This window comes from Colletotrichum gloeosporioides (assembly GCF_011800055.1).
Source record: "Colletotrichum gloeosporioides strain Lc1 chromosome Unknown consensus_74, whole genome shotgun sequence".
In the NCBI taxonomy this organism is placed as follows: Eukaryota; Fungi; Ascomycota; class Sordariomycetes; order Glomerellales; family Glomerellaceae; genus Colletotrichum; species Colletotrichum gloeosporioides.
The window spans coordinates 834684-853026 of NW_025544719.1; the positions used below are offsets into that span (position 1 = coordinate 834684).

At 53.3% G+C, this 18343-nt stretch overlaps 6 protein-coding genes across 6 annotated transcripts; 4 read left to right on the forward strand and 2 right to left on the reverse strand.

The window, feature by feature from the left end:
* Positions 1-1226: 1226 nt before the first annotated feature.
* On the forward strand, positions 1227-3553 carry GCG54_00003585 (uncharacterized protein; the record flags this gene model as incomplete). The annotated part of the gene is made up of 3 exons (XM_045403657.1): positions 1227-1649; positions 1885-2580; positions 2780-3553. The coding sequence occupies 3 exons, from the start codon at positions 1227-1229 to the stop codon at positions 3551-3553; spliced, it is 1893 nt and encodes a 630-aa protein (XP_045259845.1).
* Positions 3554-5889: 2336 nt separating this feature from the next.
* On the forward strand, positions 5890-6800 carry GCG54_00003586 (uncharacterized protein; the record flags this gene model as incomplete). The annotated part of the gene is made up of 3 exons (XM_045403658.1): positions 5890-6037; positions 6152-6361; positions 6415-6800. Coding segments are annotated over 3 exons (744 nt in total), but the record flags the coding sequence as incomplete, so codon positions are not given.
* Positions 6801-7670: 870 nt separating this feature from the next.
* On the reverse strand, positions 7671-8093 carry GCG54_00003587 (uncharacterized protein; the record flags this gene model as incomplete). Its single annotated transcript, XM_045403659.1, has 1 exon — positions 7671-8093. The coding sequence occupies one exon, from the start codon at positions 8091-8093 to the stop codon at positions 7671-7673; it is 423 nt and encodes a 140-aa protein (XP_045259847.1).
* A 5293-nt stretch (positions 8094-13386) lies between these two features.
* GCG54_00003588 (Far upstream element-binding protein 2) lies at positions 13387-15311 on the reverse strand (the record flags this gene model as incomplete). The annotated part of the gene is made up of 4 exons (XM_045403660.1): positions 13387-13496; positions 13551-13731; positions 13782-15202; positions 15266-15311. 4 exons carry the CDS (start codon positions 15309-15311, stop codon positions 13387-13389), a joined length of 1758 nt encoding a protein of 585 aa, XP_045259848.1.
* Positions 15312-17293: 1982 nt separating this feature from the next.
* Positions 17294-17584, forward strand: GCG54_00003589 (uncharacterized protein; the record flags this gene model as incomplete). The annotated part of the gene is made up of 2 exons (XM_045403661.1): positions 17294-17352; positions 17422-17584. The coding sequence occupies 2 exons, from the start codon at positions 17294-17296 to the stop codon at positions 17582-17584; spliced, it is 222 nt and encodes a 73-aa protein (XP_045259849.1).
* A 268-nt stretch (positions 17585-17852) lies between these two features.
* Positions 17853-18017, forward strand: GCG54_00003590 (uncharacterized protein; the record flags this gene model as incomplete). Its single annotated transcript, XM_045403662.1, has 1 exon — positions 17853-18017. The coding sequence occupies one exon, from the start codon at positions 17853-17855 to the stop codon at positions 18015-18017; it is 165 nt and encodes a 54-aa protein (XP_045259850.1).
* Between the last annotated feature and the right edge of the window lie 326 nt (positions 18018-18343).

The window sequence follows — 18343 nt, forward strand, 5'->3', positions numbered from 1 at the left end:
TCCGTGTCGTAAGATAAGATTGGCACCCAAGACACGGAGCCGGTCGCCAGCGGACTGGCGAGCTGTTCAGGCCAGGCAAGAAGGAGAGACAGTATTGCAAGAAGTCTCGTGGTACCTCCATTTGGCCGGGATGATGACCTTGACCGTATAATTGACCACGGTGGTAGCTTCCAGGAACCCACGACATTAGCATCTTCGAGAGAGAGGCCAGTCTTTTCAAATAGAATAAAGATACACCTCCACGCAGCAAGGCCCTGCCACGCAGTGCCTAGGGCTCTTCCAGCGACAAGGCAAGCTGAGATTATCGTGGACACGTCGGTTTGGGTGAGTCTGAATGAGCTGTCGAGTCGTAGTGAGCGTCCAGAAACGGCGAAAGACTTGCCATCAAGACCTTTCCACATGCTGAACGCGAAGACGACGCAGAATAGTGCATATAAAAAGAGAAGATACCACTCTGAGATCAGACGCGACCAACGCTGCCGTCCGACGTTCTGGTGACATGTGTGAGGTGCTCTGACTTGAGTATTTGCAACTGTCTCGGGAAGCTTTTGATAGGGATGACTTCTCATTTCTATATTCACCATGTTGGTAGAGATTCAGAGCGGTGTATAGAAACAAAAAGTAGGTTTTTGTTCATTCGTTTGATAAACAAAAGTGATCTTGCTTGGGGATGAACTTGGGAAAAAATATATCAGGAAAAGATTGTGAGTCAGGTGGACACGAAAGCCCCTTTTTTGTTCAACAGAGCTCAAATTCCCATCAAACGTATAAATAGATTCCCGATTCAAAGGACAGCCTGCCATGGGAAGCAAACCCGCAAGGACGAAGGCTGGGGAAAGAAGCAGGCTGCGCCTTGGCAGCGAGTTGTTGGTGGTCAGCATGCAGGGGTATCAGGCTCTCGGGATGAACGGATTATGCATAATTGGGAAACGGTCCAACTAGACTCGGTACTAATGTGACGAAGGTGACCAGGTGAGGCTACGTGCCACCTCGTATGCACTGGATATTGGAGACTCACCCGATGGGCCCACTTCACTGTGAGGATTCTGATCCTTGAACATACCTAAGCCGCGAAGTTGAGCATGGGCATGCGGCAATTTTCTCCCGAAGCCTTGCTGACAGCCTGTGAAATTGACGCAAGCATAGTCCACCTCTGTACGCCCGAGACCGTTGCGATCGTCTTACAAGCATACACAATCTAGTAGCCTAAGCTCTAAATCCGGAAAATGTCGAACCAGCCGTACTCAGACTTGAGAGATATCTGGCGCCTTGGCAATGAGCCTGGTGTCCGGTGTTGCGCGTGTTGGCAGATTATTTCTGGCGAGGCAATGGTCCGAACCTTTCAAGTTCTCCCACCCGGGAAGGAACAGCAACACGAAACCAGGATTCTCAGGACCCCAGACGACCATGAATTGATACTACACGATCGTCATCTGTCGTGTTTGCTAAAGGGCAATGTTCAATATGCCACCGTTTCCCATGTTTGGCATGAGGGTATTTCGGAAATTCAAAACCAAGAGTGCTTGGGGCTCGATAGCCCGGATCTGCAGCGTCTGGTTTTCCGCATTCCGACGGAGATAGCTCAGAACATCTCTAAAGCATTAGGCCAGGACATTGAAGTGTGGCATGACTATATCAGCGTGCCTCAGGTACGTTGTACAAGTTATCCCATGGTGCGAGTGGACTGCAGACTGCAACACAAAAGCGTGCGGGGTAATATCCAAGCAGCTCCCACGCAGAGAAATCGACGCTTTTCATGGCCAATGACAAATTTCGTGGTCGATCAAATTAGAGAGACTGGAGTTCTAAGTACTACAGTCCAGTCGCACTCTTTAGGATAGCTTCCCTGCTAGCTTTCTTTGATTTGCTAATGAGCAAAGGCAGTGGTCGCCGACTTTCAAAACATACATCCTCGAGGCGGTGCACAAGATCTATGCTAGCTCAACTTTAACTGTCGTTCATCTAGACGATGTCACGCCGACGATGGTGGACAAATTCCTCCATGCCACAGAGGAGGCAGCTCGTCTGGAGGGCATGATTGGAATTTGCAACGCCAAGTGGTACAGCCGTGTCTGGACTGCAATGGAGTACATCCGAAGCACCAAGGTTCGGGTCATGGACTCAGAGAAGCAACTGCATGGCGAGGACTCGGTGCAACTCTATCAGCCGCAGCTGAATCAGTTTTGGGGCGAGCAGATTGCGAAGAATGGGGGTACTGATCTCGAAGAGCGACTTGAGATTGGAAAGAACATCATGCCCTGGAATCTAGGGTCACTCGATCTGTGTCGTGCGAACTCGAAAAGTCGTAATTTCGGTCTCGCTTTTGCTCTGCTGTCTCGTCGGGGATGCCGCGATAAGAACGATTTCCTTTATGCCCTTCAAGGCATTATCACCGGCTACTCGACTACGAAGCTAGCCGGCTGCGACTGGGACGAAATGTACCTCAATCTGGCACATCGTTGCTTGAGAGATGGCGACTATACCCCGTTGCTGGTGACGCCGGAGTTTGGGCCCGATGATGGTTTGGATGTCCGAAACATGCCAGCCAACAATGTTAACGAGGGCTACAATGATGTCTATGTCAGTATCTACGCATCTCTTCGGCTTTTTCTCCTACTTTTTTCTTTTCTGTATGTTGCACATGCCTCTTTCCTAGATCATGAGCCGCTGAGATGTTTTATTTCGACATCATCTATTTTTAAGCGGAAGAATGCCATCACGCAATTACCAATATTCAAGCCAGCAGAAAAAGTCAATTAGAAACTAACATATGTCGCAGGCATTTCCCTTGGGACATATGACATCACAGCCAGAACACCACAATGCTCTCCGCGTTGCAGACAATGGAGATGTTCTGATCAAGATGCAAAGAGCCGGCAATGTGTATCAATCCGAGTTGTGGGATGGGCGTTATGATCATCTTGCCCACTTCTGCGCCTATAATCTTGCAACGCCGAACGTGGATAGCTTTGCAGAGGCGTTTGGTTCGCGGCTATTGTTTGAATCGGAGGAGAATATGATGGAAGCCTTGTCAACAGGCGACCGCCGACAAAAGCTAGAGCAGACAATACTCGCGCTATCCAAGGTCCCACTAGGTCAGCCATGGCCCCAAGAGAGCCCCTATGATATATTTGACATAATCGACGCCCTGGGAATCCTAGACACATGGGCAGAGCGAGAAGAATCTCGCTATGACTTCCAAGGCAGGCACGGCAACATCTTACACCTTACTTGGCGCCGCTTCCGTGTTTGGGTCAAATGTGCAGCATGTGGTGCTGCTTCGGTCAATGATGCTGGACTTTTCATCGAGAATGATCGTGCGCAAGTTCACGGTATGACAATGTATCGATTTCCGGGGCTCGGTTATTTTCACACCAACCCAGGCGGCATTTGCCTGCTGGTAGACGAAGAGGGCCGCATTGTTGGCCGAGCGGTTTGGGCCACGCCCGCATGTCCATGTGAAGAGATGGAGATCGTTAGACTGCAAATGCCTGCTCTACCAATGCCACGACCTAGGTCGGAGTTTTGTGAGTGGCTGGGCTGGACTTCATGATCTGAGACCAGCGCCTTCAATGTCAGGGCCAGGTCATCTTGGGGTGGTGGACGGTGTGAGCTTGCATTTCTCAAGTCAGGGGTAGTGCAGAGGAGCATGAGAGATTCGGATGCCGTTTTTACATCGTTGCCCTGACATGTTCTTAGGCAAGATGGCTTTCGGGCATGCCACTCGGTACTATCCATGGATAATCGTAGAAGTCTCTCAACTAAGAACCAGCGTTCTTCCAAGCCTCTCTCAGCAGTGACAACCGCGGCGCAATCCACAAGGACGCTTTCTTGGAGGAAGTTGCATCCAATGGCATCTTCGCCCTTACAATCACAGCACAGTCAGGCCCCCGGGTTCAGTCCCCGCATAGATGACAACTACCAATCATCTCCGCCGCGTGAAACTCGTAAGCGCCGTAACACGTCACGGATCCTGACTGGCTATGCCGATTTGAGCATGGATAGAAAGCGGTTGAGTGCGCTTTTGCGCGCAAGACGCATTGCGCACATAACAGTCTTATAGATTCATGGCCATCTCCATTAAACACTTCCCAATATACCACGATCAAGCTGCGAGCGTGATATCTCAAGAAGTTTGCCACGACTTTTCAGTATTACTTGAGCTACTACACGTACAATCCCGCCCTACTCCTACGGTAGAGAACGTCGAAACGCATTCTTTTCTGATGGAGAAGAGCGCCAGGACACCCCGCGCACCAATGAATAACAAGACAAGAGCTCGCAGGAAGCCTCAGGGCGAGTGGGAGAGACTTAAACCTATTATTACTGAGCTGTACTCAACTAAAACTTTGGAAGAGGTAAGGGAAATTTTGAAAAACCATCATTATATTCAAGTCACGTAAGTTATATGTGCAAGCATCCCCTTTTTCTCAACTGACATATTCTCTAGAAAGAGACAACTGGTGTACAGATTAGAGAAATGGGAGATGCGAAAATATAATACAGGTGAACCGGAATCATCTGCGAGCCCGGAAGACTCAGCGAGCAACCACAGGCTTCATAGCCCCGAGACTACGAAGGCCTTGGAATCGTCGGCCCTTTCTGGTCTGGAGAATTCTACGCAAGCGTCCATCTCTCTAGGGTCTGGGAAAGATACGGACAAGTTGGAAGTCTTCAACGAGACCAATCTGTTGAGTAATGATAACAGAGGAGATTCAGCAGCCGACTATCCTAAGTTGACGCGTCTCATGATCCAATACATGAAAGAGGCGATGGCATCTGGCGAAGTTTTCATGGACAGCGCAGACCATGTCGGAAACGGCTGGCGATTGTTTAGTTGGGCACATGGAGCAACTGAGGCCATCGAAGCCACACGTACCAGTTCAATGCCGGAAATCACGTCTACGCCTGCTTGGAAATACCTTTCGGATGATGTTCTCTTGGAAAGAATCATCGTCGACGAACACCCCTTCATTCTCGGCACAATCTTCGCCATCTGGAAGAACGCAAGCTTGGTGGACGATGGTGACGAGACGAGTAGGATGTTTCTATGCGCAGTTCTCAGAAATTGTGAGAGGCTTCTTGCACCCCGTCATCTCATCACGGGCATCTTCAAGTGTTTGGCAAACGGGCGGTTTGATCCAGATTACTGCATCGACCGTCTGGGAATTCTGCCTGCGGAGATTTTCAGCAGAGGGACTCGAACATTGGACCCAAGCTTCGAATTCGACGAGACAAGTGATTACCAAACCATTGCGTCTTTGCCCATTCGACAGTATCAACCAGGATTCTCAGCCAAAGGTCCACTACGACTCAAAAGAAGTCTCAGTCACGACGGTACAAGCGGATTCTTTTATCGCGGCGAGAGTAACCTAAGAGATACCGCTTCGAAGTCAGATGTACCACTTGGCCCAATTCATGGGACGTATTCGGAAGATAGGACAGACGGCTCCAAGCGACAATCGGTGAATGAGAACGCATCATTGCCTGATAACCCGATACCCGAGGAGAAACCTAAGGAGACAGAAGTTGACAGGGGTCTCGGAAGCGATACGGAAGATTCTTCGGCAGAAAGTACTTCTGTGTCGTCTTCTGGAAGGCCCCAAACCTTGGACGAGAAACGGGAAGAGATTGTTAACGATATCATGAGAAACTTCATCCTGAATTTGGACGCATATCTGGAGGAAGCATATGGGACATGCGAGACTCCTGGCGCAATGGACACGGACGATACGGGGACAAGTCGGTCACAGGCCAAAGGCAAAGCAGTTTATCGGTCTTCCAACACCACGAAGCGATCCAGACAAGAAGCAAAGGGAGATCCAAGCCGTGATGCGCAGGATCGGGGCCGAGAGAGAAATGATAGTGATGGCGACAGCAGCGGCGATGATGGCCAATCGAAGAAACGGCACAGACCCTCTGAGAATAGGATTTCACCAGTGTTGTTCGCTTGCCCCTACTTCAAGTGGAACCCCTGGAAATATCGTCGAGAGAAAACCTGTATGGGACCTGGGTGGAAATCAGTCCGCCGAGTCAAGTAAGTTTCTATTGTGACTGAGTCTTCTGTGGAATTTGGTCTAACATGACTCAAGAGAACATTTACTGCGGTGTCACGAAAAACCGCTCTACAGATGTAGAAGGTGTCACCAAGACCTGAAAGAGGATGCTGCATTTGACACCCATTCCAGGGCTGAACCTCCCTGCAAAGTTGTCTCCATCCAAAAGCCATGTGACAAGTTTAACCATAAAACAGCCTCAAGACTGAAGATTTTGACCAAAGGAGCAAAGTCGGAGAGGGAGTTTTGGACAGAAATCTACAGGCTACTCTTTGATGTAATGGATAATAAGGTTCCGACCCCTTGTGAGTGATACTATGGAGTATACTGCCTTAATTATCACTGACATACCTTCTAGACTATGACATAGACACATCTTTACTCTCTCAAGCAGAGTCATGGCCTGAACACGTGCGTCGTGAGGTTCCGCCGCGGCTGCGTGAGCTACTTGAGACAGAAGCTGCTAGAGCCCTGGACAATGTTGTTCCTGATTTGATGGGCCGACTTCATGATTTCCTCCGCCACTTGGAGCCACTTCTGGAGCATTCTTACCAGCAAAGTCAAGATCGACGTGACGAGCAAGACGTGGCTACTCCTCAAGCCGCCTCGCATGGACCGGTCTCAGTCGATATCGATGCCCATGTGTCAGACGCGAACAATCCGGATCTTGGGGTCCTAGAGAACCATGATAATGGCGCGTCGTTCAACGTTGGAATCCCGTCTTGGGATATGCCACAGATGCAAGTGCCTGGGCTGCCAGTGTTCTCAGTTCAAGACGACTACTTTCCACAACAGCAGGATGATCAACCAGACCTGGTTGAATGGGATTTAATGGAAGGAAACCCTTTGCTGGATGCCACAAACATAGACTGGAGCCAGTGGCCGTCAGGGGTTAGTGAAAGTCGCGGGACATAACCTGGAGGTGCTGGTCCATCTGGAGGGACATGAAGTGCTGTTAGAGACTTGCCGTAGAACAATGGAAATTCTATCTTGAAGACGTGTCTAAGTGGGCCATACATCATCAGCACGAAGTGCATTGGCTTTGGATCGAACTTTTGATTAAGCTGTTCATCAACTGCCGTTACTGCCGCCAAGCGAGATGCCGTAATACTTCACCTCCATCGAGATGCGCATGTCGTGGGGATCACCCGCAAGCCAAGCCGGCCGGCTCCCCTCACTAACAGCCCCTCCCGATCGCCACGCCACTAACGTAGGCTAGGCCTCCTAGACCGCGGCCCTAAGGGTATCCGTCGCTTTGCCCCCATACACTTTTCTGATCGCATTCAACAGCTCATCAATTCCCTGTTGCATCTTGCTGCTGCCTTGCGAATGAACGAGAAACATCCCGTCTCGCTGCTTATCCTCCGAGATGTGGTTTTCATGCGTCCCTGCCTGTCCTCTTGGTATCCATGCGAAATGCCAAAATGCAACATCGCTCCCTAATTCAAAACGCTTTCTTCCATTGCCAATGTACTCCGAATGCCGGTGTCCTTGTACCGTGTCCCTTCAAAAAACGCCATCGCCCAAATCCCGAAATCGAATCCTTTTCTCGGCCAACTTCCATAAAGATCATCATCATAACCTTCCCAATCGAGCCTCTCGTACTCCCGAAACTCACGTCCTCGCCCTCTTCTTCCTCCTCCCCTCCCCCTCGTCTCTCGCACCAGACCGCTTATTCATCGACCCCGGTGCTGTAGTTGCTGAATGTGATGATGCTGACCCGAAATCGTGCTGTTGACCCTGCTGCTGCTGGAGTTGATATTGGGCATACTCGTGATATTGTTGATGGTTGTGGTACTGCGCCGCCTGATATTGCTGCTCCCCGAAATCCATCCCGGCGACGCCCTCGTCCTCGCCGGCGCAGGCGTCGCACTCCTGGTCGAACGCGTGCGTCTCGACGTCGACGCCGCGGCGGCAGCCCCCGAACTCGTCGGCGTTCTTGGCCTCGAGGCAGGAGAGCTGCTGGGAGAGCTCGGCCCACGTCAGGGACTGGTTGCAGCGGGTGCATGTGCCCGCGAAGAGGATGAGGCGGCACATTGCGCCTGGTGTGTTCCGATGGCTTGTTGCTGTCGTTATACGAGGATAGTGGTGAGAGAGAGGATGGATGTGCCGTCGAGGAGGATAGGTAGGACGACGACGACGACGACAGGTGCCGGCGGAATCAAGGGGGGATCAAGCGATGATGGGTATGCCAATTGTATCAATTGACCGTCTCTTGGCCAGATAATCTCGAAAAGATAAAACAACAGCAGCGGAAGAAATGAAGAATCGATTCAACTTGGGGGCGAAAGGCACCCTTCAAAAAGCGCGACAAGGGCCAGCCAGCTCTGGGATCGACATCAAGGGGGGCCTTAGCACCTGGTGCACATCTCGCGGAAAACGGGACGGGAGCAGGGGGGGTGCCGTGGCAGGGGTGAGGGGTGTGTTGATGCATGTGTTGGTGTGTGGGTGTCGGCAAGTGGAGGAGGGAATCGCGCGATCAGCCGCAGAGAGGAATAAGATTGATCGAGCAATATGCAAGACACAAGACACGGAAGCAAGTCGAAAAAAGCAAATCTACGGTTCATAAAAGTAATTATCTCTCACAATAAATCAGAAGAAAAAGCGCCGGCGCGCGTGCAAGGAGACGGACAGTGGCCGCGGATGCAGCAAGGCACATGCACCCGCACCCCATCAACCGTCTTGCAGCACACGCCCACGGCACTTGGCCGTAGGAGGGAAAGGATGAAAAAGCTTTCCCTCCTGGTTTGCCCTGTGTGGGATGCTAGGGCCATTTCGCGGAGGGTAAGGTACGTGGACATACACTTTTTGCCTGGCCAGTTGACTTTTGCTCCGGCCATTGACGGATGTACATCAACAGTGTCAGTCAGCACCTCGATGTAATTAGGCCTATGTGTGTGTGTGTCTGAGTAACGAGAATGTGTGCGGTCGGGGAAAGAAAGAAAGCACCAAGGGACCTGTCTCTGTCTCTCTTCCTGCTGCTGCCACCACTCGGCGATCCAATGACATCTCCGCGCGGGAGAAGCCACCTCCGTGAGCCCTACCCTCAGACACTGGAGCTAAGGCAAAGACAATGTAGGCCAGGACGGGATACACTGGCCGAAGTCGATGGCACATTCCGGGCCTAGCCCTGCCTGTCTGTCTGCCCCGGAAAACTCACTGACATACCATTTCTGAGTCGAGATAAGGTGATTTATGGCCAGAGTGGCAGCGGACGGGGCTTGCCCAACGGCGCTGAGACAATGGAGCTCTTCCCACGAACGGCCGGAAAACCATCCATCGAAGCGTTCTCTCTGTTCATCGATAGAAAACGTCTAAACCCTCTTTTTCTTCTATTTCTGACTTCGGACCTTTGCTCCGTTGCGGCACCTCTTTCCGGTGGGTGGGTATTGGTTCGCCGGGGTTTCCTCCGGTCAGAGTGTTGCTCGCCAACTCTGTCAGAAGTATGTGCAGATGCAATGCGTACGCCTTCTTCGTGAGAGGTAGACACATCTGACAGCAATGAGAAAAGGTTTGCAAGATGCCTGGACATGTACACAGTAATCACGGATGCGAGCTTAAGAGATCGGACAAGGAACTGTGAGGCGGGCGACGCGTTCGATGGGGAAGGGAAAGGGGGGCCGGATGTCAGGATGAGCATGGATCATGCGGCGAGCAATGCTTCAAACCATCCTGCATGGCAGATTTGCATGGCTGCTGCGACAAGGATGAAGCTGTCTCGCAAACGGCCGAGAACCTCCACCCACCCGCCTCAGTGCCGCCGCCCCCCTCCCTGTCTGGTCTGTCCCCCGCCAGAATGACAGCCAAGCTTGCAACCCCCAGTTTTTGCCCTCCTGCTCATATCTCGAGCGGCACAGCAATTTGAGAAATATCAATGTTATATTTAATTCCAATGGGTTCGTTCGTCCGTCTTGGCTGAGCCCGGGCCGCCTGACCAGGATACATCATGGACACAGCACCACAACCCTAAATCAACCTGGGTGGTGGTCCTTCTGTCCAGCAGCGTCGCACTGGCGATTGCAACTCACATGTCCATCTGGGAACCGAAAATGATGTTTTTTACCTTTGCGCATGTCCCAATATCACTAATCTGTATTTCGTCGCAGAAGGTTGAGCTTCTCTCGTGGGGCGGCGCGGGAGCGCCCTTTACACTTCCGGCGCATGGCAACCAGCAGCAGCAGCAGCAGCAGCAGCTCACTGCGTCGGCCGCCGCACGTGGCATCACGGACATTGCCTGTTTCGATCATGTCTTGCGGGGGGTGATGAGGTTGTGTCTCTGATTGTGCATCCCGTCCTTCTCGGCCGCTAATTAGATAGCGGGGGATCAATTTGTTATTCTCCCAATGCAAATTTGTGCAAGGCGATGTTGCAAGGCGAGAGGGCGTGTGGTGGGCATTGGGATTGGGAATTGGTGACAAATTGGGGTTGCATGCGGCACACGTCGGAGGATGGCGGGATTTGTGTTGTATGAGAAGTCTAGACCGCAGACGATGATACAACGAAGGAGCAGCTCTCTCATTGGGCGATAGAAAACAACATCAAAGATGAAGGCCAAGCCGTGTCGTGTCGTTCGGCCGTTTGTTACACACAAACGACACCTCGTAGTTCACGTCAAAAGAATGGTTCGTTTTTTGTTTTTGGGCCAAGGTCGTGGTGTCATCGAACAGACGCTCGTTCGTTCGCTTATCGTGTTTATGCCGCCGCAGAAACATCAGGCTTGAGATTTGCTTCTTCTGCGGTCAACGTCTCGCGTGGTGTCTACGTGCATGCTAGATAGAGTTCTCACTCTGGGTTTGTACGATGGAGAGGCAGGGCACCTGTCTGGGCGGGCGCGTTTCTTGCATGTGAGAGAGATGTCTGTGCCGTTCGGGAGCAGGTTCCGTGATGCACGCCGGGCCAGGTCAGGACGGGGTGGAGTGTTAGAGATGCAGAGGAGTGAAGGACGCTTTAATGAGAGGAAGAGAGATGATAGTATGGACCATGGCTCTTTGGATTGAAACCTGATGTTGCGCACATTGGCAGGGCACGTTGATGGCACGCTTCCCCAACTCAAGACGCTGGCGTGCTTCCTTTACGCGTGGGCACATCAGCCAGATCTTCACTTTTTGAACATGATTTCCAGATCCCGCCAGTGCGTGAAGTTCCACACAGAGCAGACGAGCTGAAGCGTTTGGCATGTGAGAGCTACTCCTCCTCCCCCAAGTCTGAGCTTCCCGTATCATCTCGCTCCTGATTCGCCTCGTCCTTCCGCTGTTATCTTTTGACAGCTGCGGCGCGCGCGCGCGGATGCCCAAAGTGGATGAAAAGCTACCCTGAAAAAGCCGGTTCATGCGAGAGGGGATCCCGGTTTGACAGGTTGTATGGGGCGCGGGCACGATCTTTCGCCCTTGTCACCAAAGTGTATCTCGACAGAACAGACAGAGGGAGGGAGAGAAAGGATTGGTTAGGTTAAGGTTGTGAAAATGAGCGTGGCTTGACAGATTTACCTTGCAGATGCAGCGATGAGGTGCTAAGATAGCCGCCGCGCGACGACGAACCGTCCGAGTGTGCTTCTGGTTGAGTGCCTTTACTCACAGAAAGATTCACGTCCTTATCTCACTCACAGATCCCATTTCTCGACGAGCAGACGGACGTATCCCACCGGATGTATGACATTGCAGTTCCAGCTGCAAGTGACTGTCGGCTGGAAGCACGTACATAAACAGGAACAAAAGACAGACTGTGCGTTTCGTTCGTCGCATGTCCTGATTATCGAATCGTGCAGCAAACGATGAGCAGTCGATGTAAGGGTCTGGGCATCAAACGACAAAAGATCTGACAGAAAAAGCGGCCTGCCTCGCCATCGCTATCCGCAGATGCCCCGTTGCTCGATCCGCCCGGTTGTCTGTGTTTTTGCGTCGTCGCTTATCGGAGACCTGCATATGATGATGTTTGTCTGCGCGTGTCGAGATCGTGCTTGCTAGGATTTTTCACATGTGAAAGAACAAAAGATCAGACCCTCTCAGATCATGCAGGTGGTCGGAGTTGATTTTAATCGTAGTCGTCGATGCCACAGAATGTCGCGAATAACCTCCGCGAAGGAATTGCGGAATAGTCTTGCGCTGGAAGACGCCGCCCGGGCCTGGACCATGTACGAATGTTACGAAGCAGCGGCATCGATGAATGCATGCGTCACGGGAGGAATGTTAGATCTCGCACCGGCAACCCGCCTCGACATCTCTGATGCTGCCGAGGAGCCGGACGTGTTGCCCTGCGTTCCATTAGACACTGTGGACGAGTGAGCGAAGCGCGTGTTGACGCGTGAAATCATGAGACTCGATTGAGGCGGAATTACTATTATACAGTGTGCTTTTTCTTTTTCCATCGTCAACCCGCCTGTCCGTGCCAACCTCATCCGCCGATAACATGGAAATGGGGAATCAAAAAATTCAGCTGTAGCATGAGAAAGGAAAAGAGACGGTCTGGTTTCATGTCCACAAAGACCATAGAGCTGCACTGGACGGAATACGCATCCATACGATGAAGGACGTCAAATGGCCTTAGTTGAGGTGACATTGACGACGCAAACCCACGTAGAGAATCAACCGCGATACGATGCTGGCGTGATGGAATCACTCGGCGAACGAGTCGAACGGCAGTCGAGGTAATCGCTTACGCCGATAGTGGCAGTTGCAGCTTTCCTCAGGCACCAAAGCCCAAGCGGCATCTTGCATCATGACCAGCAGGAGTCTCGGAGCTTCACCATAGCCACCTGCGAAGGAAAATATTCCACGATAAACGACGAACGCCACCGGTGTCAGATTTTGGAGTGTCCAAGTCCGAAATAGTGTTCCAGCCGTCACACAGGCGAAAAGAGCGTGCATCAAGGACATTTGGCAGGAAACCCATGTCGTCGCAAAGCGTCATTACGCACCGTGTCCATGTCAGGGTCGAGGGTCCCGGTCATGCCAGTCAAGGAACATGTGCAAGCGAAGAAGTGCCATCATCATCGTCAAGTGTCGAGTGAGTTCAGTGCATCGGAAGTCAGCGAAGCAGGACCATAGGCAGTCCGACATCTTCCTCCTTGTTTGCGATTCCCGGTTGGTGATGTGTGTGTCCAAGTATAACAAGTAGGACGCTGTGCTGTTGCAAGTCCAGCGGATGAAAGTTATCAGTCGTCGAGGATGAGAATGAATCGTAAAATGCGATGCGACACGCCGGAGTCAAGGGCATGTGCACCGCTTCAATATACGCAACGCGAAAGGAAGCATCATGTCGAGTCCATGGCAAGTGATCAATCACATCACGTAGGCATGGTCTCCACGAAGTGGGCGCACGCTCAGTGCCTCCTCTATGAAGCTCCCGGGGGTGCAGCACCTGGCTGGCCTGCTGCGCCGCCTTGCTGCTGTTGATATACGAGGGACTGGTACCACAAGGCAAGATAGTTCTGGTAGCCTCCGTCTGTTGATTCATTAGCCACTATCACGGGTGCCGGAACACGTCGACATCACTCACACTGGGCATAAGGGTCCGCGCCATCGGCTCCGGCTGGAGCTTGCGCAGCTGGGGGATTAGTCGATCCTGATGCTGGTGGGTTAGATCCCTGTTGAGAGTAGCTTCTGTCATTGTAATCCTGGTTCTGGCGACCGCGACCACCACCGCCGCCTCCGCCACCGCCTCCAGAGTTCTTCTGACGCTGCGACATGTTAGCATCTGTATGATCCTTTAGTATCCATGCTAACTTACCACGGCATCAACCTTCTCTTCGATTGCTTGCTTCGCACGGGCGATGCTATCGCGCGAGCCGATGAGAGCAATTTCGCGCTGGACCTCCCCTGGTCCTGAGGATTGGGCAACGTTGATCTTGCACCCGGTACCGTTCTGCATGTCCCGAATGGTTTCGCCACCCTTGCCAATGATCATACCGACAGCCTCGGAAGGAACGTAAATAGCGTCGTGAATTTTGTCGGGACCTCCAGCCTGGGGGCCGGCATCTCTCTGATGACCACCATCCTGCCTGGGCGGCTTCTTAGCCGGGGCAGCAGGCTGGCCGTCGTTTCGGCTATCACTGTCCACAATCTCCATGATGAGATCCTTTGCTTGAGCAGCAGACTCCTGCGAGCCAATGAGATTGACAGGCCGAAGGCCGTTAACGCTCTTGGACTCGCCGACAATGTTGATATGGCATCCGGACCTCTCCTGCAAATCGCGAATCGTCTCACCGCCACGACCAATGATCAGGCCAACGGTTCTATCGGGAACCATGATCTGCATACAATCTTCGCCGTCTCTCAAAGCAGCAGCGCCTGCGGCTGCTGCTGCAGCACTTGCGCCGCGGCTGTCGCGAGGAGTTCCCTTCGGATTCGCAGCGCCGCGGTTGATGGCGCCCATGCCGCTGTCTTCAATGATGCGGTTGATGGCGGTCTTCACCTCACTGCGTCGAGCCCTGGGGCCGGTAATCTTGCACTGGCGGAAGGGACCGTTGTCGCTGGACGGGAGAAACTGCACTCGGCAGCTGGACTCGGATTCTATTCGGCGCAGATTCTCGCCTTGGCGACCAATAATGAGTCCAACGAGACTGGACTCAATTTGGATAGTCTCGGCATTGTCATCGCCGCCACCGCCACCGCTGGCTCGGAGTGGAGACCGTTCTCTGGCGTTGGAGTTGCGCGGCGAGAAAGCGCGACCACGGGGGCCTGGACTATAGGACCGTTCGCGACCGTAATCGCGAGGACGTTCGTCGCCGCGTCGCTCATCTCTGTACGGATTGAAGTTGTCGCGGAACTGGTCGCGACGGTTGGGAGGCGAACGAGATCGCGAGCTGCGGTGGTAACCTCCGCGAGAATCCTGGCGCGGAGGCTCGTTGGAGTAGACGAGAGGTCGGTCGTAGGAGGCAACGCCCTTCTCAGCGGCAAAGGCCTTAGCTTGGGCGATGGCGTCGGCGATGCTCACGGTGCCAGAGTTGACGGGCCGGATAGAGCTCAGATCGAGACTGCCGCTCGCGGAGGGCTGAGGCAGCTGGTACCCTCCGCTTGGGCCGTAAGGAGGCGCACTCTGTGGCATTGGAGGGTATGACGGAGGTTGGGCGCCGGGAGGAGGAGGGTATCCAGGCGGCATGCCAGGCTGGGATTGAGTGGGTGTCGAGGACGTGCCTCTTTGTGCTGCGCCTATCGAGGCGAGTCGTTAGTTGGGGATGAAGACAAGGCGCGGGTCATGTTTCGGGTACCTACCTAGGGCAGCAAGGATGGACGAGATGTCGCGGGGCGGTTCGGCCATGTTGGCGATTCTTTGACGCTTCACGATCAATAGAGAGGATGGTGACTTGTCAGGTCAAAGGAAGTCGTGAGGTTGAAGGTCTCGTGGGTGCGCGAGTTGAATTTTCAGTGCGACAGGATACGAAATGGGATGTGGATTACGAGTGGGCTTGGTCAGGTGATGAAGGAGCGCCGCAATCTCTTTATTGTCGCGATATCAGAGGAAGAGAAATCAATGCAGTATTCTTCTTGGACGACGCGATGATGACCGTACTGATGTTGGAAACCCGCGACAATGCCCTGATGTTGTCGGTTGGAGAGGAAGAGGGCAGGGCAAGCTGAGGGTGAGAGTTGCAAGGTTTGAAGTCTGAACGAGACCGCCTGCCGAAAACAGAATGCGCCTACCTTCAGCTGCGATGCGCGACAGGAAGGAGGGTCCAGGGGCAGGGGCGACCTGAGGCAGGGCAGGAGGTTGGAGAGTGGCCACTAGTGAAAATTTGGAAGGAGCGGACTTATGTTGCTCCTTGCCGACAGAAGATTGAATACTGGCCCGTGCATCTGCTTAGCTAAGAGATGGGAAGGCGCACGTGCCCTCGCCCAAGTCGTCGCTTCTTCAGCGGCGCAGCTGCCTTCCAAGGCCGGCGGTGAGAAAAGTGCGGCCAAGTTTCTGTGCTCCGGAAGCTAGGCACCTACGTCACCTCTGTTCAGAGCTTCCGTCGACTGACTGGATTCGGTCACGCAAGGCGCAGTCAACTCCGGCTCAGAGCATGAGGAGCTAGGATGACTGCCACTCGTACGCCTGAGTGAGCAAGAAACTCCACGTGAGTTTGCGACACTGCAGACGATCCAATTCATGCCTCGCATGCAAGATGCGGCCAGTCAGTCAGTCAGTCTCAGGCGACTCAGTCCGCAGCCATATGGTGGTGCAGCAGGCCACGCATAGCTGCTGGGAGACTGGACCGAATGGCTGAATAGACCATCATCTTACGATACGAGGTTTTCTAGATACGCCTGGTAGCTAGAGGAGACCATCCAAATATCTCATCTAAATACCCGTCTTCCGGCCTCGTCCCAGAGACCGCAAGCGCCGTCCTCATCGTTGGCGGTTCGTCGTCCGTAGCGTCTGCAGCGAAGCGCCCAACGTCGCAGAGCGCAGGCCACCAGCGGCCAATCATTCTCTCGTAGCGTCAAGACTTGAGACGACCCCACAGAACAAAAGGAAGCACGGGGCACTGGTGAGTTCTTGTTTGGTGGGTCCATCGCCAGTTGCCGCAAGAACCCTCCGATGGAAATGCGCATCGATGGAACACTGAGCGGGCAAGCAAGGTCCATGGAGAATGCAACCGGCTGTGCGACTACCTATGCTTTCTCCGGACACATTCCATCATCCTTTCTTCCGATAGGCAATGGTTGGACTGGACGGGGCAGAAGCACTGGAGGAAGAAACTTGGCAGGCGGAATGTGAATGAAGTCAAGGTGCCACTACTGCCTTATCAGAGGTGTACCTGCCGTGCCTGCACCTGGGCCTGCACTTGCCTGCGCTGGACCAGCCTAGTCTCTAGTACCTTTTCTACCTTGCCTTACCCTATCGTACCTTAACCCATCTAGACGAACTGCCTGGGCGTTTCAAGGGAGGCACGATTTGTGGGATTGCCTTAAGCTTTCCTGCCGTCTGACCAAGATCAGCCTCCAAAAGACCGTTCCTGTCGCAAACCGGTTTTTGACCTGCCGTGGTTGTAGTGGCAAATGCTTGGCACTGATCATCAACCATGCCCCATCGCCCACCCGCACCGCACCCATCGCCATCGGCCGACTTGCCTTTTGGTGGAAAGGTCTGCCCAGCAAACACATCCACACTTTTCGCCAAAACACCAAGGGTCCGGTCCCATTCTTGCCCGTCGCTTGCCCAGCCAGCCAGTCTTTTCTCCTCTTGCCATCTCGTTACAGGGGTCCTACTTTAGCGGCGTGAGCCGAATGGCGGCATCCGCATGACGATTGGACAAAATGTTTGTTCAGACGATGGGGGTCCCCCTGCAGGCGCCAGCCATCCGCCGCCTCTTTTCGTTCGCTGGCTGACGATCTTTACTCTGTTCCTGCTTTCCTCTTCCCAGTCACCATGACCCTTCGTGCAGAACTCCCCGGAAATCCAGCAAATTCAGAGAATTCCAGACCACCCTAGCCAGGACAACTCACCGTTTCTCTCGCCCGCATCGCACCAAAGCCCATCTCGCGAGGCCCGGCACAGCCACCGGCACCACCTGGCGTGACTCGCGACGGGGATGCGACTGGGCTTGAATCTTGACTGGGCAGCCTGTGCTGTGTCTGTCCACGAGGTTATCAACGAGGAGGTCGAGAGGGCGCCCGGCGAGGGTGGCACGGTGGGCAGCGCCGTTGCCCAACAACCTTGCAGATGCCCTGAAGGTGGGCAGCTCTCCGCAGAAATGCCCCCGGCTTGCCAATGGCGTCAGAGTGCATTCTCGCCGGGAGAGCTTTGAACGAACCGGAGCCTACGAACGAGACCGGGTTCTGTTAAAATGCCATTCCCCTCTGCTGGCACCCCCGAATGGCGACTTTTGGAAAGATGGGCACCATCCGTCTGTCGCTCCGTGGTGTCCCCTTGCTCAGTGACTCAAACATCCATTTGTATATCACTCGCGAGTTCGCCCCATTCACGAAGCCGTCGACTGCTGGCTTAGACGAATGCTGGTGCAGCTTCTGCTTCTCGTGATACCACAACACCACCTCACTGCGCAAGTCAAGTTTCAAGCAACGAGCCTTGTCTTTCGACGAGACTCTTGTAGGAGCAACACACTCAACTCGGCACACACCCCGTAGTTATTATTTACCCTTCGCCAAGCGAGCTCAACTCGACTCAACTCTCAGCTCGTCTCTCACATCAGCTCCAGCTCGGTCGCCAAGCGGAGCCGCAATACGAGCCTCATCGATCGAGTCAATCTATTCCGTGCGGTCTGATACGGCTACACAGCATCGAGAGTCCCGTCCCGTCTTCCGGAAATATCGCTTTGCCTTAGCAGCGTTTGGGCAGCCGCTCAT